The 24024-nt window shown below is 39.4% G+C and overlaps 1 protein-coding gene across 1 annotated transcript in view; it reads left to right on the plus strand.

The window, feature by feature from the left end:
* The window catches only part of LOC139741736 (carboxypeptidase D-like), a 56591-nt gene that overhangs the window by 13058 nt on the left and 19509 nt on the right, over positions 1-24024 (plus strand). The window contains exons 2-3 of the mRNA XM_071652319.1: positions 21294-21505; positions 22945-23094. Coding sequence (XP_071508420.1) covers positions 21294-21505; positions 22945-23094 — 362 coding nt within the window. The remainder of the gene's footprint in view (positions 1-21293; positions 21506-22944; positions 23095-24024) is intronic.

A 24024-nucleotide genomic window follows, 5' to 3' on the forward strand; every position in this document is an offset into this window, starting at 1 on the left:
CTGAAGTCCGGATGATTAGATTGGAAGTGAAGAGCTGGGAGTCTTCAGAGGAACCCCCGAATGCTTTCGGCATTTCGGGTTCTTGGCTAATGGGTCGGGTTGGTTTATCAATCAAGCATCCGCTTGTCGGAGATAATATTTCCTCCGGGACCCTCTCGGCATCATGAGAGGTCATGATCAGGGTGTCAGTCATGGGGTCCCAGCCGAATCATTCAAAGTGCACCAAATTATCACATCATAATTCATGAATTATTAAGTAAATGTTCCTACAAGTGAATGCATGCACAGACTTCTCCATACCCCTCCCCTGCCCTGGTTATAATTTGTATGCTCTTTGCCTCCGTTGATTGGTTAGAGTATAAATGATTTTAACATGGAGCTACTGTAGCTCCGTATGGTACACCATGGCCCAAAACTATGGGATTTAAGTACGCGGTGCCTGTCCACCATGTGATGTACAAGTTGATCGTACTAAAACTGGACAACGTAAAAACATTCAAACAGTGCAGGTAGAGTTTCGTAGAATTGCACGTAAATATGGAGACTCCGTAATTTACACACATTTCCAGAGGCATTAACATTGTCACTTTCTGGATATTTATTTGTCCCCAAGTGTGCAAATTGAATGATGTTGTCATGACATAAATGTCTCCCGTTGGCTTGCATGGAGCAGATATCATTTTGAAAGTTGTTCTTTCGGTCATAAACCTAAAAGATCAACCCCTTACCCCTTAAACTTCATTGTTGGTAGCTTAATTCATCAAAGACAAAGTGATGGACAAATTCTTAGGATACAAGCTATCCTTGGTGATTTGACATAGAAACAAATGATAAGATATGAAATTCAGTGCAACTTTGTGTCCAGGCAAATGATGTCATTACCTCATTTAAGTCCGAGTATGCAATTGCGTCCAAGTGTCGTTGTCACTGTTTTTTTTTTCTGATGTCGTGTTCTACTCAAATAAAACTTTTGCCACTCATTTGTCAGATTTTCCCCTATCATGTCAAAGACCCTGTGACTTGGAGTGACTGAACACTTCAGCGAGGGCAAAGGAGCAGAGGAAAGATATGTATTACAGTGTTCTCAAGTCGAAGTATACCTTGTTTAGTTGTTGTCTGCAAAGGCCAATTATGCGCAATCACGCTCCTGAAACAGATATGTTTTCTCTGCGGCATTGTCCGCGCTGATATTGTCCAACCTCCAAGAAAGCCATGAATTGTGGACCAGAATATATCCCCCCTTAACCCCCATTCCTATTGTAACATTGAGTTAAGGTTAAAGTGAGGACATTATGAAACAGAACTACCTGACATTTCACCTTTTCTCCCCCTCCCCCTTTTGTGTAGACGATTTCCCGCAAAGTCATCTCCGGTTCGACGTAGGAAACCGTATGATGAATACCGTCGGGAATTTTGTTTTGCTCATTGCTCATAATTTTCCCTTTAGGGCGGGAATTTCTTTCACATACCTGTGTAATGCGGCTTGAGACTGTGCAGTCATCGTGTCGGGACTTCCCCTGATTCATCGCACAGATGATATTCCCGATCTTACATCTGATAAGGGAGGGATCAGCCAGCTGTTCTCACCTTTGCGTGCTTGGATGGTGCAGCATCGCTATTCAATGGAAAATGAAACGCTTTCGAAAGTGTTAGCATTTTGAACTTGGTTCTCACCACAATCATTGTCTACTACCAAGCTTATGGAAGTAAAGTGATATGCCAAACTGGTATTTTACCAAACTGGATCCGAAGCTTTGTCAAGAAAAATGGGCAGTGAGTGTAGGGAGACTTTGAGACTTGAGAGAAAGGCGTTATTTTTTCATATAAATTGAAGTATAATATGTTGAAAATAGGACTTTTTCTTTGTCATGTTTTCCACATGAATCATGATCTAAAGTAACAGCACCTTGGACTCCGGGTTCCTCTCGTAAGACTGATGCCTTTGACCAGTCGTTTTAGAAACTCGGGATTTTTATTTTCATCATTTCCTTTTGGAGTAACGAACCTTATTTTGTTTTTCGATTATCGAACCTTAGGAATAGCGTACCCTCGAAATAACGAACCTTATTTCATTTTCTGATTAACGAATCCTTTCCTTTCGTTTTTGGATTAATAAACCTTCGGAATATCAAATCTTTATTCTTTTTAAGATTATTAAATGAACCTTCGGAATAACGAACTCCGGTTCATTTACGGATTAACAAACCTTTGGAATAACGGACCTTACTTCAATTTCGGAATTACGACACTTCCGAATAACACATTAAACATTCTGATCAGCAAACCCCATTTCATTTTCGGATTCATGAACATCGAGGAATAGGGAATTCGTGTTTTTCGAAATAACGAACTTCATTTCATTTTCGGATTTATGAACCTTCGGAATAATAAACGTCAACCGCTATTTCAAGTTAGTGAAATAACTACACTGTATATTGTATATAGGGCCTATACAGTGGGGTTTTTTTATGAGTCACGTGTGTGTGTGCGTGTGTGTGTTTATGTTTGTATGTGTGTGATTCTGTTTGTCCATATGTCATTTATAGCCACCAAGGAGCTGCGGTCTCACACGCCATCACGGACGCATCCCAGTTTCTAGCTAGTAAACCGGAAGACAGGGGACTTCTCATCAAAGTCTCTGAAGTCTGATCCTCATGAACCGTATCCCGTGATCAAACGACCTCGAATATTGTATTACTGATGATTGCCGAACCCACATTCTATATTTTTGTCCTTTCCTCTTTTTTTTTTGCAAGAATTCCCTCAATATTTTGATGAAAGGAAGGGAAGCCCTGAAAAATACCAGATGTTATTTCAATGCAATGTCCGTTAATCGCCGACAGATGTCCGGCTTGATATTTCTGCAAACAGGACAGACTCAACTCAAGAGATTTCCCTTTTTTCTTCCACTTTTCTTTTTTTTTAATAGTCAAGTGCATGGGGGGAGGAGAGAACGACATATCTGTGTGCCAGATGTGCCGTGAAAATGCAAATCATATTTCCCCGATTGTCGTAGATGAAAACGATTTACGACAGACTGACTCAATAGGTCACGAGCGGCCAAAAAAAAAAAAGAGGGTTGAGGGGCAAAAACACACGAATGTTTTGAAGCAATTACAGGGAAGGTACTGATGTATGCAAGGGGAGGCACTGGGAGGCAAAGAGAAAAAGAAAAAATGACAAAATGCAGTGAAATTGATATCTCCTCTTTGTTTGATAGTTGGGAATTCACCCTTTTCTGCCCTCGATATTTGACCGCACTCACCGTGATCAAAATGGTATGAAATTCAACGATGAGGCCCCTGCCAGCTCGTTGGAGCCCCTGAAAATGCACGCTTTTCAATTATTTCAATTTCACGGATGATTTCGCGTGATTTCATTGGGCAAAAATTTCCCCGAGAAGTCAGGAAGAGAGATAGTCTAGTAGGAGAAAGGGGTTCCCATGCACCCCAAACATATATTTTTTTAATCTACTTCATCTAGACCAGTTTTGCGCGTAGATTTCAAAAATGCAATGTTAACAGGTCAAAGCGTGTCCCATAGTGGTCAAAAATCCGTTTCCATGGTAACGCATGGTGAAAATGTCAGTATCTCATAAAAATACATGTAACCTTTGATTAGATTGTTCAATTATCATGGCTTTGGTATCAAATTAAAGAAAATTAAATTATCTATATGGTGATACCAACTGTGTAGGGGGTTATACCAACCTTCATCTTAATTTTGAGGCCAGAATTCAATTTTTTCACATTTTTTAGCAAAAATGCAATTTTACCATAAAACTTATCTATCTCTAAATCATACCAAAACATATTCAATTTGTTTGAATATTCTTCAAAATTATACTAAATATGTATGCAATACAATGTGAAAATTTCATAGATATTGCTCAAACAATAAGAAAGTTACGGCCATCCAAAGTTGACATTCAAGCATGTCAAGAATGTGCAGGTGGGAGTGTGATGTACGCCCTCTATTGTTGAATAATCTCATTTAAACATTTCAGTCATCATAATTTGGTTCCAAAAGCATGAGAATGAAGTTGGATTTGATAAAGTGGGTCATCTAGACCAGTTTTGTGGGTAGAATTTAAAAAAAAATGCATTAACAGGTCAAAGAGTGTCCCATGGTGGCAAAAAAAAAATCTGTTACCAAGGCAACGCATGATGGAAATGTCAGAATCTCCTTAAAATGTAATATTTGATACAATTGTTCACTTATCATGATTTAATATGTCAAATTTAAATGAAGAGTATTAAATTCTTTGAATGATATACCAATCATCACACAGAATTTATACTAATCTTCATATCAATTTTTAGGTCAGGGTAGTAGTTTTTGCAGCGCGCTGCTGGGGGGGGGGGGGGGGGCGAGTAGAAAAAAAAATCATTGGTTCACATAGGAGTACAGTACAGTACTAGTATACTATTTTTCTATCGAGGGCATGCGAATAGCTTGAATCGAACAATCGGATTTCGTAATACCGGGGCCCTGTTTAAAATTGATTATGTACTAGTAGTTGATTTCATCTGTAAGTCTACAGGCCAGGGAATTGAGGCTGAATTTTGGGGTCAACTGGCAACTATCGTATAACAAACAAATTTTGTATTTGAAAGTATACATGTATGTCTTAACAAACTTACAAGTAAAATTTACCCAAAAGTTCTGCTTCGGAACATGCCGAAATGACATCATCAACATGGCCACCCCACATACCAGATAAATGAATGGGAATTTTAGGATACCTCAAGTGTTCATTATACAACTGACATTAAAGAGTGCGTACAATTCTGGTCAAGGTGAAGATTTAGCTTTTAACGTTTGGCGAGATATTCAGAAACCATTCTATAAGATGTCAAAGAGCATGCAGTTCTAAGGGGTATCAAAAGTTTATTAGATGAAAATCGGTTTTGAAATGGCTGAGATATCCAAAGACAAGGTGAAACAAAGAGATCCTAATAAAGTTGTGGCATGTCGCCTTTTATCATTAGCACTTTTTTGGATATCTCAGCCATTTGAAAACCAATTTTCATCAAATAAACGTTGAATCCTTCTTAAAATTCCGTGCTCTTTTATATTTCATAAGAGGCTTTTCATTACCTCACTTAGGAATGTTCAAAACATGAATCCCTACCTCAACCAGTATTGTACAGTCCCTTTAATCTTGAGATAAGTTTCTAGTGTATGTATTTCTCATTTCCTGCCTTTCTTCAAACAAAATTGGGCATATTTGTGACCTCTTTTTCAAAAAATCTGAGCCCAAATTAGGTCATTTCTATGGAAACTTTATGCTAAAAACAATGTTTTTCTCAAACAAAAAAAAAATGCAACACCTTCTCAACGTTAAACACCATTTTAAATTTACATAAGTATGCAAATTCATAGCTATTTAATTGACTGGAGTTGAGACCCAACCTGTTAGAGACCATAGCTACCATGGTTACACTCAAACTTGCCTGTAGCCATTATAACACAGCTGTCCAGAAATCACAATTTTCACTATTAGTGGTGTATTATATTATATATTCCATCCCAGTAGCTGGATTTTTTTTGTTTTGTTTTGCATTTGGCACAAGCTGACATTTCGTTCAAGTCAATTAGGCACAGAACATAGATTAAGTCAATTTCTCATAAAATGAGACCTTCTACCTCCGCCCCCAATCCCAATAAAAATGGTTAGTTCATGCCTTTTCCTTTCTTGCAGTCCTGTAGGGTGTTTCAACAAACTATTCATTGGTTTCAGTTTCACTTCACTGGTTTCAGTCTCGCTATCTCACTTTTCTGATTGGTATGTTTCAGTCACGAGGACTTGCTAAGTGAAACTGAAAACACGAAGTGTCACTGATCTCACTGAAATCAATGTTGGTGAAACGGGTCCTGCATGAACTTCTGTACGATATCAGAGCAAGCTCATTATACTCGATGGACTACTACAACAAATACTGTACTTCTGAAAGAAATGACGCACTGTTAACAGACACTGGATACACATTTTGTCGTAGATCACATTAGTCAAGTCAAAAAAGGGTTTCACCCAACACTAATTGCAACAGTAGGAATTCCACTGCAGTGCTATACTTGTTATGGACTCCTAAACACCATACTAAAAGCCCCAAGAAATCCAGTGGGGCAAAGTGGCTAAATTTCCATAATATGCAAATTAGCTCCCATTATGATAAAAATACAGTGTTTCCATGAAAACTAGGTTTCTAGTTTTCAGATTGGATCACCGAAAGTGTTGAAACTTCTGTTTACAAGGTCACTAGTGCGATGCAAACATTTCACCATGTACATAGTCTGGGCCTAATTTGCATAATATGCAAAGGCTTCCGAGCCAACGGAATATTCTGATGCATCAAAGTGCCCGCTATGAGCATATCAAGAGTGTTCAAATATAATATTTCAGTTTCTCTTCACCAAAAACAAACTTTAAAGCATTAGTAAACTAGCATGAATTATTATTATAAGATTAGAGTTTGTTATCAGACAGATAATGATAGCTTATCCATTAATATTACGTAGAATCAAAGTACGAAATTAAACAAGTGTCAACATTTATAATTTGTCTACGGTAATTTTGTAATGAATGAACTCTATTTGGAGGGTGATTTGTTCTAATCTTGATGATTCATCTCTTGCATCCTTGAGGGTTTTGAGATATTGAAGATAGCACAGTCAAATGAAACCCTGTGGGTAGTGCCCAAAGTTACCCCAGTCGAGCATATTATCCCACGACCATTAATTTACAAAACATGCATCAACCAACACGATTTCCGTTGTTATTTAAGCGTACAAGATTTTATTCTATAAAGTCGTTTCGCCATCTAGCAAAGACTTTGTTATTTCCATGAAATATAATTGGCATTGACAGCGGAGACATTTTTCTACAATGTGTACATTTTTAAAAAGTGGTGCACAGTCAAAGTGGCTCGCATGCAGGGAGGTACCCGAATTTATCCCTATACCCTCACGGCCCGGTACAAAACATTATACACACATGAATACAGCTGTTTGAAGCGGAAAAAACAAAACAAAACAAAAAAAAACCTCTGTGCATAACGTCCTATTCATTTCATTTCCATTAAAATTCAGTGGAAGTTCTCGAAGAATTGTTGTTCTACAATGTCTTGGTATAAGGTGAAAATGGTTCACATACGAAGACAACCACGTGGAGGGTGCCCAAAATTACCCCACCCAAAGACAGTCTAAGACATGCAATAATCATGTACCAGCGCAAATACATGAATATGATCTATGGATACATGCCTTTAAACAGTCCTTCTGGTCCTCTAGCCCAGAAACTTTTATTTAATGAAATTCAATGGAGTCAACAGACGATGTATTGCTCTGTAATTTTTACTTTTACACTGACATATATATAGTTAAAGTGGTTATCATTCGAAGGGAGCCTACTGTATGGGAAGTGCACACATTTTCCCTCTATACATGACCTTTGTAACGCAAACCCACAACGCAATTATAGTATATACAGTCATTCCAAAAGTGCATGTCTCAAAAAAAGGTCGTTCCTTGAGTTTTAGGACTATCACTTGAGTTTTGTGATTATGTATAATCATCGTATGGTGCTATAATCATTGTACATTCCTCTCATTCGACATAATTTTACGCACCTCATTTTCTGTTACAAAGAAAGTGATGTCTATCTGTTCTTGTCGAAAAATGAAATAGAAATTGAATTGAATTCTATTGCATTGGATTCCTGCCATATGAAGACACTTTTTTTTCTATAAAAACTGCCGGGGTAGAGATAAAATAACAACACTGATCCATAATATCTATGCAGTCAAAAGGGTTCACTTGCAGAGACCACCTTGTGGGAGGTGCTCAAACTAATCCTAAAGGCAATGAAAAACATGCAGTATACACTGTACACCCGCGAAAAATGTTCCATGGTTACATGCCTCTGAAAAGCTCTTCTGCCTGTGTATATCACATACGCTTTCGTAAAATGCAATTAAGGTGATATAGGAGACTTTGCTTTACAATATCTATTTTGTTAAGCCCTTGGGAAGTGCCCAGATCACCCCAGCCCTGACCGTCGTGGTCCCAAAACAGATTAACAAAACATACATTATATGCCACAGTAAACTCACTTTTACATGCATGTAAAGTCATTGCCGAATGGTAAATAAAGACACTTTACTTTTCATGATTTTTAAATGGTATAGAGACACTGCTTTACAATCACCATAGTCAAAGGGCTGCACATTCAAAGGCAACCGAGTGGGATTTGTTCAAAACCATCCAACTCCCAGGGCAAGGAAACATGCACCAGCATATAGCACAAATATGTTTCAATTTACCATGCCTTCACATTGTCGTTACGGTTGTACAGCGATTGCCCTTTTGTTTGTATGAAATGCAATATAATTATAAAAAGTAAAAATGCTCTACATTAACTATATTGTTAAAAGGGTCAACATTCAAAAGCAATCCCCTAGAAAGTGTCCAAAATAAACACCGCCGCTCAAGCCCCGTAATTACATCACACGGATACTATGAACGCAAATACCGACGTTCTTTCGTGCATGGTTTTAGAAGTAGTTCCAGCAATACAGCTACACACTTTTATATCAATAAATGTCGTGGAAATGATGGGAGAAGCATTGCTTCAAAATATCTATTTAGTGAGAGGATGTACAGTAAATGCCAATCCTGTTGGATGTGCCCCAATTCCCCCCCCCCCCCCCCGATCCGCCACCTTCAGTGCAGAGGCATGAAAATATACCTCATGAAATATTGCAAATTTAGATAAAATTTGGGTGCTTCTGTTTACTTTTAGTTTTCACCATCAATTAATTACATAGAACTAGACTCTAACATTACAGATCTATTGTAATGAATACAAAATTATGTGGAGTCTACAGAACTAAGGTCTACACCAAAACTAGTATTATGTTACAGACAGTATCATTCCATCAAACTAATCTTGTAATCTGTTACTTTCACACTCAGCAAAGTAACTATACAAATAACAATCTATTCATAGGTGTTCTCTTTAAATATTAATAAATTCAACTCAATTCAACACAGCACATCAACAAGTTCTGATTTCATGTCATACCTAAATCCTAACACATTTTTAAACATGTGAGACTGAAGTTCACTGAACATAAACTTGTAGTGGAAAAGCTTTAATAGATGAAGTTTTTTTGGTACTTTGCTTTCAGGCAAAAATAGATGTATGTTGCAGAATGGTTTAAAAAACAATAATATGACACAAAATGCAATCAGATACAAGGGTCAGAGGTTTGATTTATGGCAGACTTCTTTGACTGATCCCGGTCTGATCCAAACAATAAAGCTTCTCACCAAAACTTTTGTCCTATCACAAGCAAGCTTGCTTATTTCTCCACAATAGAGGGCGCGCATCATCATCCATCTGGAAATTCTTGACCAATTCTTGACAGGTGTCAATGTCAACTTTGGATGGCCGTAACTTTCTTGTTATTTGAGCAATATCTACGAATTTTTCACATTTTATTACATACATATTTGGTATAATTTTGAAGAATGTTCAAACAAATTGAATATGTTTTGGTATGATTTAGAGATAGATTAGTATTATGGTAAAAATGCATTTTTGCTAAAAAATGTGAAAAAATTGAATTCTGGCCTCAAAATTAATACGAAGATTGGTATAACCCCCTACATAATTGGTATCATCATATAGATAATTTAATTTTTTTTAATTTGATACCAAAGCCATGATAATTAAACAATTTTATCAAGGGTTACATGTATTTTTATGAGATACTGACATTTTCACCATGCGTTACCATGGAAACGGATTTTTGACCACTATGGGACACGCTTTGACCTGTTAACATTGCATTTTTGAAATCTACGCACAAAATTGGTCTAGATGAAGTAGATTAAAAAAATATATGTTTGGGGTGCATGGGAACCCCCCTTTCCTACTGCACTAAGAGAGGGAGAGAGAGAGAGAGAGAGAGAGAGGGATGGAGGGACAGACAGTCACACAAACAGACAGACAGACCGACGGATAGACAGAGGAAAAATATGCATCCAAAATTTGCTGGTGTTTTATTCCATCGAGTAAAGTCTCTTAATGGTAGTCATACATGAATTCTGGGTATGTTGCCCAATAATTTGATTTGAGAGACAATATTGACCGCCGTGCCACAATATCGATCGTTGCGCCACAATATTGACTCTTGTGCCACGGCGCATCACTCACGGTGAATGCACTTTCCTTTGTGCAGTTTTTATCAAATTTTCTCTTGGTTTGCATCTCATTGGATTATTGTTTTGTTTTGTTTTTGTTTTACAACAATTTTTTTTCTTCATTTCACCAGATCTTTCCCTGTTTCACCTTTCTCTTTCTATCTCCGAACAAACAGACAAGACGAGAACGAGGAGAAGCAGTTTTCTCCACCAAATCAACCACCAACCTGTCAATCCATAACCATATCACTCGGCAGAAGCGTAGAAGGCTGCGCGAAATTTTTTGAACAATATAAGGCAATATGACATTTTACGTTCTAATCTTTAATACTTTGTCGTGACATATCAATTTCATACTGCCCGATATCTGTCGTGTTGTGCTGCCTCAAGATTTAACCTTCACATTTTACAGTCAACCCAGCCAGCCATGGCCTATCCAATGTGTGGTCAGCGAGTTGTACCTTAAAATGCTTTTACAAAGTTTAACCCTTGACCTTAAGAATAAAGAAAAAAAATATTATCGACGAGATGACCCTCCCTATACAATTCTGTTCCACTAGACTAGATGAATACTAACATGAAAATTGATATTGATTGAGTCTTTTTATTGAGTAAATTTATTGAGACTTGACTTTGTTCACCGATACCCAACCTTCAAAAGTATTTGTCTTATATCAAGTCGTTGACAATATACCACACGCCTGATCATTTTATAGATCATGTAGATACTTAGCAAGCTCAATGAAAGAGCATAGCTTTTATCTTGACTTTTGAAACGAACTTTCGCTGTAATTTCCTCATCCCCCCCCCCCCGCTCTTTCTGAATATTTTTATGTTTCCAACCTGTGAAATCAACAGATCGGGCTGCTTGAATCCGTCAGTTGTTACGAAGCTGTTGTTTTAGGCAATTGCATGACAGAAAATAACGAAAAATGAACCAAAAGGAGCGAATAACAACATTAGCGCCTTTAGCATCGTTTAGCTCCTTACCTGTATAATTTTCATTCATGAAGAGTTATGACGTCATCTATTTCCTTGTAATTGCATTCAAACTCTTTCTGAGTCCCCTCATCCTTCCTTAAATCTCTCATCCAAAACTTTCCTCCATCTTCTTCCACGCTCGATCCTCCATGGTATTATCAACCAGAAGCTTTTTGTATGAGAATCCGGCTTTGAATGAGAAGGTATGGTAATTGCTCTAAGAACATTGATAATGTATGCCTCGTAATTAATTCTAATCCGAGCGTGTCATGTGAAAAAACAGCTTGGGTATTTCGTTCGTAACTCCACCGAAGTGTGTTCCCCCGGATATGATTGCATGCTCGGTTGATTGTAATGCCTCATCGACAGGATTAGATTGTAGTGAAGCTCCTCGGATGATCTCTTTTCCCATATATCTTCTTATAGAGATTAAAGGAAAAATATCAAATGATGAATGATCATATCCCTTTAATGTTATTACACATGACTGTGCTTTTATTGGTTTCATGGATGTGTGATTTGGACAAAAAACAACAACAGCCAACCCACAAAAATATGCACTTTAAAGAGCCACCTTTCGTGAAACGGGAATGGCAAAATCATCAAGCGCGCATCCATGGATTACGGAGTTCGTCCACCGTGACTGCACGCTATAACCTTGACCAGGCGTCTACTACGAATCTACTTGACGTTGTAGGTAATGACCCTCACGCGTATAAAGAGATCATTAATTGGGTAAACTTTTCTTGACTTTCGGATGACGGCCTCAATTTAATACATTCTTAATATTTGTTTGTATCATTATTATTTCTACTAGAGGACTCCTTTAAAAGAGAAGGAAATCAATCTCACGACTGAGCTCACGCATGATTTTTACCGAACTGACACAGACAACAGTGATTACATCTTCTGATCAAATTTCAGGAATCGGAAGGGTTGGTGTTAACTTTTTCTTTGACGGGTGTCACATCTGAAGGGATGAGACTTGTTTTTGGATGGAGGAGTGTGCAGTTACCACCCCGCCCCCCCCCCTTACCTCATCCATCTCCCGACGCGTCGGTCGCGACGTCATAGACATGGTCAAATTAATAGAATAAAGGCCACAGCAAATGAGGTCCCGTGTCTTAGGGTCACAACGCATGCGCATAAAAAGAAAAATCCCGCAGCACAAAGAGCAATGTATAAATCATGTGAAAAAGATTGGTCCGTATGTATACAAACACATGCACACCGTCACACACTATATAAATTCTTAGATATGCTTCGGGTTCTGTTTCTGGTTCTGGTTCTGGTTCTGGTTAGGGTTCGGCTTTGGGTTCGTGTTCGGGTTCGGGCTCTTCCCATGTGACTGGCAGTACAGGAGTCAGTAAGCTGTAAAAACAGATTCATTTAACAAGATGGAACAAATTGACTGTGGACATCCATATAAACTTGCCTGGACGCTGATCATCGAATGAGGATGTTTGAAGAATTAAGGAAATGAAAAGAAAGAAAATTTCAGGAAACCCAGGGAATTTTTAAACAAAAAAGGATGGAATATAATGAGGAGAAATCTACATCAGGGAGATGGTACTCCTGCCTTCCTGATTAACGATACACGCAGTGTTTTACCAGTGAAGAACTGGCGCTGCTCAACACATACTGTACACTGCCCTGCACGAAATGAATGCGACTCGCGTGCATCTTTACTTCACATTCATGTTGAACCTAATGAAGCAGTGAAAAGGGACGGCGAGGCGTAGATAATCTCAGCTGGTTAGTCATCTCAGGACCACTGGCTCAAATGTCACTGCTTTGTTTAACCCTTTGAAGACCCTTTTCTCAATACGCCATTGCTTCTCTATCTCATATACTGGCTGTCAGCTGTAATGGAGTTAATGTAAGGAAAACTACTTTTCTCCAATCTAGTTTTATTCCGTCACATTTTGTCACGGTCGTGTTGCTCTTCCCCTGTCCTATCTAGGTTTCCCTCTTATCAGAGTCTACAAACAACAACAAAAACTATTATTTATACCATCCTCGACAGCGACACATGAGGCAAAGCGTCTTGAAAGAATGCATAATCAGCCCAGCTGTATATGCTATAAAGATGCACTATTCCAAGAGCCTGTAGTAAAGCAGGAGATCATTGGTTCGAATCCAGCCCGTGTATGTATAAATAACGATGATTTCTTATCATGGCTACTACTAGAATACGGATTGGTGAGTATTAAGTTGATGTAGGGCAATTTGTCAATCAGTTGTAATCATGGCAGCCCAGCAGTTTTTGGACGAAGAGTAGATCGTCACTCACACTCACTTATTTTTAACTCATTGCGTCCGAAATAAAGCGATTACCCCCATAGTTTCTAAGGACCGAGGCAGTGACTGGGTTAAAGTCATTCCAGGATGCTTGTTTGTGTGCATTTTGTGTCGTTGATATTGTTGTGCTTTTTATCACCTCCCTTTGCTTGGGTTGATTGATGTACGAGTTTAACGTCATACTGTCAAATTATTATCTCTTCCTTGTCAACCTTTACCGCCAAAGTGTGGTCGATGGCAAGAAGAGATGGCACCAGGAACAAACAAGATCACTGGCGTAATTACTTTAGCCCATCTCCCAATCATCACACTCACCCGAGATTTTATGTACTTATCCTCGCTGCCTGATATCCCTCCGCAAACGCACCCTTCAAGGACATGCATTGATCAGTACGTGACAACATGAAAGCACCTGACCACATTGTCATGTTGATGTCCCTCCGCACTCACTAAGCAGTTTTGACAAGAACATGTCAAAATGACAGGAGAATAATCCCAAGAAATACTACATTCAAGGTTGGAACGTAGCTCGTTTCCCTTCTCGACAAGACTGCAAACATTTTTGGGTACATTTTCTTGTGTTTTTTTTTCAATCATCGTATCTTTTGTTCTACATAATTATCATTGTGGCTCTAGAGGTAATCGAAATTTGTATTATCCCAAACCTTTTCAAAATGACAATTCTGCATAGCAGAGAATGATATGGGGCGATTAAGAAAAAGTTGTCTAAGTCTTGTTATGTTATCTTTATTAAACCCGAGAACATAAAGGTAACACTTTTCATTGTTTGGTATGAAGGATTCACGTGATTTCACCAGATAATGGGGTTTTAGGCGCTATGCATTTTTGGAGACAGATGTCGCCCCACTTGTTATGACGCCCCACTGTTTGAACAAGCTACATGCTAAGATGAAAAAAAGAAGAATCTAATGATATGACAAAATGAAAAGTCACGAACGTCGTTATGAAAACATCAAAAAGAAAAAAAAAAGAGAAGACTGCCGTCTTTCCGCTCCTTCCTCAAAAATGGACTGGTGTCGAATTAATTCCGTCAGTCATTATTTCCGTCAATATTGCTTCCAAACGTTAGAGCACAAGAACCGTGTACATCCCTGTCTGTCTGTCTGTCTGTCTGTCTGTCTGTCTGTCTCATATGTCTGTCTATAATATGTCATGCGAACTGTCATCGTCAAGCCACAAACTCTTCCACCCCGTCTTTTTTGAATGGTTCGTATGGAAGCATCGGAAAAGTCGGTGCCCGAATCTTAAACGGGGAACACATGTTGAACATAAGGTGACCATCAGGCTTCTCTTGAATTTCCAGCCCAGAGAAACAGATAATGAGAGAAAGAGGGCGACGGAGGGAGACAGAAAAAAAAAAGGAATTGAAGACGATGATGATGTTGATGAGGAAACGTGGACGCACCGTTGCCTTGGTTACGCCAAGGCTGATGACATTATTGACAGGTAAATTGTCGACCTCACGATCCTTTGTCTGTAATGCGTCCTATATTCAAGATTAAAGGTTTAATTGCTGTTGTTGATATTTGCACGCTGAACGAAAGCCAGTGTTAATAATAATAACGTTGTAAGGAAGAAAGCTTGCGTCACTTTGACAAAATAATCCATAGGTATCATACAGAAATATGTATTGACTCTAAAATTCATAATTATTATGATTGAGGAAGGATTTTTTTTCGGAATGAAAAGGCAACAAAATGGACTCTTCTTGAAAAAAAAAATCGATTCAAGCGACTTAGTATGTTGTTGGGCCTACTGTAAGTGATGCTCTGTGACATTTTGCGTAGTCTCAGAAGGCCTATTGCCTCTTTAAAAAGTGAATGACTGTTATTACATTACGCCGGTCCCTAAGGCTGCATTGTACCTCACGTGACTGTTTCTTGTTGTCATCACCTCGCGATGGGGCAGACAGAAATCGAGGGAAGTCAGGCAAGGTACAATGTTTGGCAAATCGCAGGAGCATCGTGTAAGATGATACCCCGCAGAAACCCCTCCTATCAGAACCTACACAATTTCTTCAATAATGAGAATATTAAAAACAAAAATAATGTAACTTATGAGGAAAGTGGACCCGATAGCATCTCCCTTTACGAGAAGGGACGGCCCCTCGTTTTGATTACTACTGTATCCGTCGATGCCAAGGGCACATAAACAAGATTTCCATCTTTGCTCTCGCTATCCAAATCCACAGCTCTTTTCCTATCTTTATAAAACATAATGAAAAGTTTGATCGCAAAATGGACTATAAGCGCCATTTTCAAACATTTTAAAGTATATAGTCCACCATCAGATAAAGTAAAATATGTCATTTGTCTGTGGTATTGTAATGACTATAAGATTAGGTTGCTTTTCTTTACATCGTTCTTATCATTGCCGTCATTGGTGAGGTTGATTACTGATGCCCTTTTACACAAAAGACATTATACATCACATCAGCAGGTCAAGGAATAGTAGGCCACTTTTTTATCATTTAGCAGGATAATAGACGCATGGAAGCCAGGCTGGCCTTGTCCCGCTATGTTCGTCACGCGTTATTTTACATGCACCGAGTGATTAGTCGAACTGCGTAAATGTGTTCTTTCAAACCGCGCCGACACTGTCAATTAGCCCCTTTTCTCCCCTTTCAAACCATCGCTACACACGATGAGGCAGTTATGGATACTTCTCCCTCAGGACGATGGCAATAATATTCACGGACATGTCTTGGGGTGAAATGGAAATTTTCGGCACCGTTTTGCGAAAGGTCAAGCATGATATTGCGTGTCTCTTTGAGTTTATATTACAGCTCTGTGAAGTAAGCTGTCAGCCGAACGTTCCTAGTAGTCAACACTGTCTCGCCTGAAGAGAAAACGTCGGTTTGTGAGATGTTCCACTTCACACAAACTTGCGAGGCCTAGTAGAGAACGGTACGGAGGATCGGATTAAACCCGAGATTTCGTAATGCGCGACGTCGGCATAATATGACGAGCAACATGCGTCATCCCATCACGATCTTATCAATTTCCGAGGCACTTTTACGTCAAATTTACGTGATGACTCTTTCTACTCTTAAATGCCACCTTGAAATCCAGCTTTTGGGTGTATAAAGTTCGGAGCTGGGAAAATTACCCCGCCGTACTCCGACCTTGTGTCAGACCACAGATTTTTATTTATTTTTTGTTCAATCAGTTTATTTTGATTTTGATCGATTAGTCTGTGGACAATTTAGGGACCTAATAAATTACACGGTGTCTGGTGCTAAAAGATTTCTAGACGCTTATCTGCAAACCAGGATTTAGTAATTTAGGGTTGACTGAAAATGATTTAGACGGAATAATCAGATTTTTTTCTATTCTTAGAATGATGCGCCCTTACCCATAATATAACACAAAGAGACAGACAGATAGACGTCACTGGACAGAATGCTCTCTCTATCAATTTTCTTCACGCACTCACGCGCACACCCACACATAAATCTGAGTTAGCTTTTCCGATGAAATAAAAATTGTCAACGGTGACACAATGATGAATAGTATGCCGATGGTTATGCAATGAATTGTTAGACGATGGTAATGTGATTACAGAGGAGACCGTTAACAGGGTATCCTCCTGCATTCTTATAATTACCTTGTCTTTCATTCAAGAAGTCATCCTTTGATGAAATGGAATAGGCCGGATCTGCGTATAAAAAAAAATTAAATAAAACAAGCAAAGTTGTAAGCCTGAGAACGAATAAATCGGTAAGAAAAAACTCGGCGAATTGACAACGAAGAAGTTGCGAGTATATCGATGCCAGCGTCTCATCTTAACATCGTTTCATGCTCAGCCACGTCTGTACATCTGCACGTATAGTAATCATGCTCAGAATGTACGCTCTCTTGTATGATATTTTACATGAGATTCGCGAAAGCGCACATATACACACAAGAAAGAAGTGCCTTTTCTCTCCAGCTCTGTCCCTCTCTCTCTCTCTCTCTCTCTCTCTCTCTCTCTCTGTGCGTGTGTGTGTGTGTGTGTGAACACGACTTTCATTCTAATTGCATGGATGCTCACTGAAATATTTCCAAAAAGGAGTGCAAGTTGAGTAACCTTTGAATGAAAGAGAAAGAAGGTGTACGAAAAGACAGCAAAAAGAAAAAAAAATAATGATAATAATAATAGAACAGTGGAGGCGCTGTTGTGGTATTGTGGAGAAAACTCTTGACTTTGTAAAGGAGGTCCCGGGTTTGAATCTTTCAAAGTGCCTATGTCTTTGGACAAGATATTTTCACCCACGATGTACCTCTCGACCCAGGTGTAAACAGATACTTGTCAACGTTGGGATGATGATGACGGCAGGGTCCTCTGAGAGAACAGTGCTAACACCGAAGAAGCTATCTTGGCTAAGTGATATCATATACTCTAGCTTCGCTGATTTTTTGTGGATGTCATTCCAAATGACACAGCCATGCTTTTTATCTTTAACGCTTGTTTAAGCCTAGATTTCTTTAAAGAAGTATTACCTGGGCCCTGTTGCATAAAACTCTTACCGCTGGATCTACCGCTCCTTTCTAGCGGTAAGTCTTCAAAGTAGCGGTAAATTTTATAATCCTTGATGCTGATTGGCTGTGACGCCTTATTTTGACGGTAGTTACCATTGAAATTCAATGGTAAGTTTTATGCAACGGGCCCCAGGTTGTCGAGAAACACTGATTTAACAGTACATGTGTATCTATACGGGATCGTCACCCCAGTGGAACCGCATTGTAGCTTCCAATTAGATTGATTTGTCAAACTGTCACACTAGGTTCATGCTTTCATTGCACTGCTGATTATCAGGCCTCCTGTAATTTAATACACCAGCGTCTTTGAAGTATTAAACTCCTCTCTGACCCACAAGAATCTACCTCACCTTACCTAAGAACTGGCCAAAGTATAGAAAAAAGATTTCATCGTTATGATGAGAAATGAACAGAAATCAAGGAAAGAATTTCCTTCTTTTCCAAAGATTTGTTGTCCTTCTTGTTGTTGATGATTGTCAACTGCAGTGGCTCATTACTCTCTCACTAGCAAGTGATGTCGTATGAAAAGGCGAGTGAGATATCGCTCGTCGAATGTATAGCTGCTTCGATCGTACATTAGGGACGGTGTTTGAGCTGACGATGAAGCATTGCTTCCAATGACCCATGGATAACTACTGTGAATAGGAGTGTCAGGCTCAGCGCCTTGTCGCCATCACTCTCTCGCATACCCTTACTCTGCAGCCATGCGTCCATGACGATGTCGTCACTTTTTTCCCTGTTTCCCTTTTTGTTTGTTGGTCGTCAACAATCTGGAATGACGATTGTTGTGGTTTTATTATATTGGGCCAGCTTGGAATAATCGCGCCGTATACACGGTTGCCGTGGTTTTCAATTTTCACTTGTGGGTAATTATGTTTTCTTTTTCTGAAAAGAGGGTAACTCCCAAATTAGGAACTTAAAGGCCAGTCATCTAGTCTTTAATTGATGACCTCACCACACACTGAGAAAAAGTCACGCACAGTGGTCGATCTCGTCAACCAGACGTTGCCTCAAAAGTCATCATCTTCGCACGTTCGACGCGTGCCAATCACACAAGCAGCTCTCTGAGTTACCTGGCATTTTGTAGTCTCCGCTCCGTGCTGTGTTCTTGCTATCTGCCCCAACGTGATTGCTGAATATCATGTCCCCTTCAGTCTGCAAATCAAGACTAACTCTACTCTACCTTCAAAATCCTAGGCATTATTCGTTATGATAACATCCAAGAAGATCTTCCTGCAAACGGATATTTCAAGTGGCTTGACGAGGATATCAATGTGTTTGAAACGCACGTAGACGTTATACGTCCTACGAAGAAGTTAGTCATGGCTTACCTTGGCGTTTGCCCGATATTTCACCTTTACCCTCGCTGCAAGCTATTCTTTTGGGATTTTTTATCTTTCTTTTTAAAATGAATCAACAATAATAATAGAAAATAAAAATAGTCTAAATCCTTGAACCAGGCTACGTGCATCGACAGCTCACAGCGTGCTCTCCAGTGATCGCTATATGGTGCCATGGATGTGGTAAGGTCTCTCACCGGTAAATAATATGCTCTGTAGAGACACGTGTTGACAGTGAATTAAGATGATGTTAACATGTTTCATATTCAAGTAGACCGACCAATTTGTTTCACTTCAACCCTGAAATTTGCAAGGGGGTACCTCCTGCTCAAACTATAGACAAAGAAAAAAAGAAAGGAAAGACTCCTTAAAGGAAGACTACAGTTTCATCACTTTAGATTTGAAGGTGTTTTGGGTGTTTTGATAGCGAATGATATGCCCTCTTGATTCAAGTTTAACGTGTTGAATCTTTGAATGAAGACCCCATTATTCGTTTTATCAAGCTTCTTTTTTTGTTTATTCATGAATGTTTCCCGACATTGTGTAACATCTTTGTCATTTGACAAAGTAGAGATGCTAAGGATTGCCCATTTTTACAGGACGTGAGACCTATAAAGTCACCTCCCTCAAGACAGAAGTATTCTCGATGAGGGAGGTGACTATAAATTGTTTGCACAACTTAGGCCCTCCGTACAAAGATTTCGAAAATGAATGAAAAGACCAGGGGCAAGTGAGCAAGGCTAATATATTTGACATGCTCCACATGAAGCAAAACCAGACAAACATTGACAGAAGCCTCACAATATTACACAATATGAACAAAAGGATAGAGATCAGAGGGGGTGTCACGTTATTCTCAAATATCTGAACGTGATTATTCCACACTTTTCTCTTCCTTGCCAATTATTTTCTTTGTTATGGTGATGAAAGAGAGATCAAACTGCCGTGCCGATTCCATTGTTGTCGTCACCTTCGATCTATAGCAGAGATGACCCGCAGTGTCTGTTTGTTTACACCAAACTAATAATAATGTCCTCTTCATAACTACAAGTAACAAAGCACATTCACTGGTAAGCATATAGACTCCCGCAATAAAAGTATCTGAAAAGCAGGTGCCATGAAAATGGATACGTGTCACTGCCCACAAAGTAGGAAAATCCCAGTTGTAACAGCAGTTGGAAATAATTACGACGTGCCCAGAAGAACATAGTGCCTTCTCTGCGCTGTGACGACTCTACCTTTAAATTGTGTGAATTCAGCCACTGCATACTGAAACATTCTGAGAAGGTTTAAAGAAAAACCGGCATCTGTTCAAATGTCATACATTTTGAAAATATATCGGTAAGGGTTATATGCTGTCTAGGTTGGAACTCCAATACATCTATTCATAACGCTTTAAAAGTATAGATCCATTCAAAGAAAAATGAAAGGAATTTTTAAACTTCTCATTTTTAATCGGTAAAAGAAATCCTAAAGCTAAACATGAAATATAGAAATAGCATTCTTCCTTTAAAGATATATTTATATATATGTTCTCCTGAATTCATCAACTTTCTTGTTAGAGGAATCTAACAGGGTCCCGAAAGGTCCATAAAGGCTTACAGCTGTTCACATGTTCTCAAATGTTTAGCATTGCGATTTTCAAAATACAGTGTAATGTCATGAAGCTCCTTATGGTATAATGTGGAGTACTTTTGTTCCAAATTGGTGCCCTGCGGAATGCTGAAAGATCAAGGCGGGTGTATTTATGGTGCCGTTTTGATTGCATTGCCCCCCCCCCCCCCCCACACCACCACACACACATACCTTCGTTCGTGTCAGATTTACCAAGATTGATTTCAACGATGCTAGAATTGTGCAGACAAGAATAATATCAGTTGCTAATGTATTTTGCCCTTTTCCGTGACTTTTTTTTTTGCAGGTGAGCCCGAGTTCAAATACATCGCCAATATGCACGGGAATGAGCCCATAGGTCGGGAACTTCTGATCCACCTCGCCGAGTATCTCTGCATGCAGTATTACAAGCGGGATATTCGAATCCAGCGACTGGTGAACGAGACTAGGATCCACATGCTTTTCTCCATGAACCCCGACGGCTTTCAAGAAGCCTACGAACTCTTCAACTCCACAGAGGTGAGCTTTTGTTGTTGTTGTTTTTTTTTTCCACGCGCCCACCGGGCTCGACGCGCTTGTAATTGGTTGACGAAACTTGGGAGTAATTTGAAAAGGCACCGCATCGTTAGCAATCGAATAACGTCTTCATTGCCCAGATTTTCACAGGTGCCTCTTGTATGGGGACTAGTCTGATGTGTGGGATGTGAGACCTAAAATATCTGCCACCGGAGAACGCCGGCAGGTTTGGGAATCATCCTTCAAAAATCTGTTCCTCCCCGTACTCAAATTTGGATTTACAGTAGACAGCGGGCAGTCTCGGGATGAGGTTACACCCTTTTAACGACCACCCGACGTTATTGAATCTGATTTGAAAGTCTCTCTTAATAAACCGATCGATGCATTGCGATTCTGAAAAGGTAGACGTGTTGGAAAACATCTACCGAAGACTTGAAGCAAGGCTAGGCATAACTAGAAGAAATTCCCTGGATAAATCGAGTTAGACAAGTCAAATACTTAACTTCGCAAACTATGTAATTTAGAAAACAATTACACAACAAAACGTACTTCTACATGGCATGCTTCGTGAAGACGACACATTTAGGCCTACTCTATAGTAGAGATTATGTTTAAATATCTTATTGCCTGTTCGACAGCAAGCACGTATTACAGAAAAAAAAAACAACGCCACAAATTTCCAACCGACACCGGTACAAGCATCTGTCTGATATCAACTGTGGTTTGTGTCATTTCACTAATATAGCGCAATGTATTGCGTTTGCAATGTATTGCACTTTCTAAAACAAACGCAATTTCTTACCTGGACTATTAAGTCTGTGTCATATTGGAATTAATGAAGTCCCCATTCCACGTCCCTCTCTTCATATCATCATTTAACCCTTTCGGTGCCAGGAACTTTGGACAGTGCACGTGTACAACACTACGGGGTTTTCTGTGCCAATGAGCACTAAAAGCACACAAAGGACTTTTAACTTTGTATTAGAAATCATTTCTTATGATAAGTTCTTTCACAGTTTCCCTCCCCCTTCCAAAAACACAGTAATCACCAATTCACAAATTTCGTCATTTTATTCCCAACCACGTCTTTGTCATCGGTGACCCTCTGACAGCAGACTTAGATATCGCAATTGTTACCGTCATCTAATGCGTAATACAAAATAAATGTAATAGTATACATTCAAAACTGTCTACAACGGCAATCCATGGGAGACAGAAAAACAGTTGCCGTTGTAGACAGGTATCCACTGTAGGCACGGTCTTTAGCAAGACCTTCCTCTGGGGAAGAACTGTTCTTAGTGGCCGCATACAGCAGGTGGCTTTAGACAGGTGGCCGCTAAGGCAGGTTTGACTGTTTTGTGCGTATCAGTACATGCACTACGTTTTCTTTGTCCAGTCGGCACGTCTTGATTTAACTCTCCCTTTGTGGAGTTCGTTCACAGGGCCTCTCCCTGCCGTACTTTGGCCGATCCAACGCCAACGGGGAGGACCTCAACAGGAACTTTCCCAACCTGAACAACATGGCTTACGAGAACGAACAGAACGGCGGCAAGAACCACCACTTTGTCCCGCTCAGGGCCGATCTGCTGAAAGTAAGTCACGTAATAATTTCAAATTATTTTAGTATTTCTATCTCTTAAATTATGTATCTGAATCTCACTACATGTATGTAAAGCGCACATAGAGAATTAGTTGATAACGATCATTCGCTGTATAAATCACAATTATTATCGTTATTACAAATCATAACACTTTTGTATTTACCTTCCTTACAGCGACTGTTTGTTAAAGATCCGAGCCCTGTTTCATAAAGCTGTTCGTAAAGTTACGCACGACTTTACGAACGACTTACATATGGCAAGCCAAGTGGGTTTCCTAATCATTGCTAATTTGAATAGCTAAAATTGAAATTTGCAGATGGTAATGATTATTCTTACTTTTTAACACATGTTTTTAGTTGAAAGTGTATTTTTGCGCCAATGTAGATAAAGTATTGACATACAGTCGTACTTTGTTAAAAACGTAAGGGAAAAGAAATGGGCAGACATATTGGCACTTCATACTCAAGCCTTTCGTAAAGTCATGCGTAACTTTACGAATGGCTTTATGAAACAGGGCCCCGGTAGCGTACAGATACCCATGCAATGATATGTTCGAGAGTCCCCATAACTAATTGTGTACAGCGTTATGTAAGTACACAAACAAACCGAAGAGTCCCGACTGGAGTCGAACGCTACCGATGAGCGTAGGCTTCGATGCACATATTTTGCTGACGGTCGATTCTATTCTAGCAAGCTTGCCCTAGTCGTGGTTTTCGAATGTACCCCGGTGGGCAGCGAATGAAGATCAATTCCATCGGACCAACCTTCTCTTCCCACTCAACCATGTCTTAACATTAAACTCCTGGGTACATGGTTACCCTCGTACTCAAGAAAATACTAGTATACCGAACCAAGCTTTTTTTCCCGTAGGCAATGCCTTTAGTGCTTGACACTGGAAGGTCTAGTACCAAAGCATGATAG

Source organism: Diadema antillarum, unplaced genomic scaffold, assembly GCF_040938485.1.
Source record: "Diadema antillarum isolate AM-2024a unplaced genomic scaffold, OU_Dant_1.0 seq00000949_RagTag, whole genome shotgun sequence".
NCBI classification, from domain to species: domain Eukaryota; kingdom Metazoa; phylum Echinodermata; class Echinoidea; order Diadematoida; family Diadematidae; genus Diadema; species Diadema antillarum.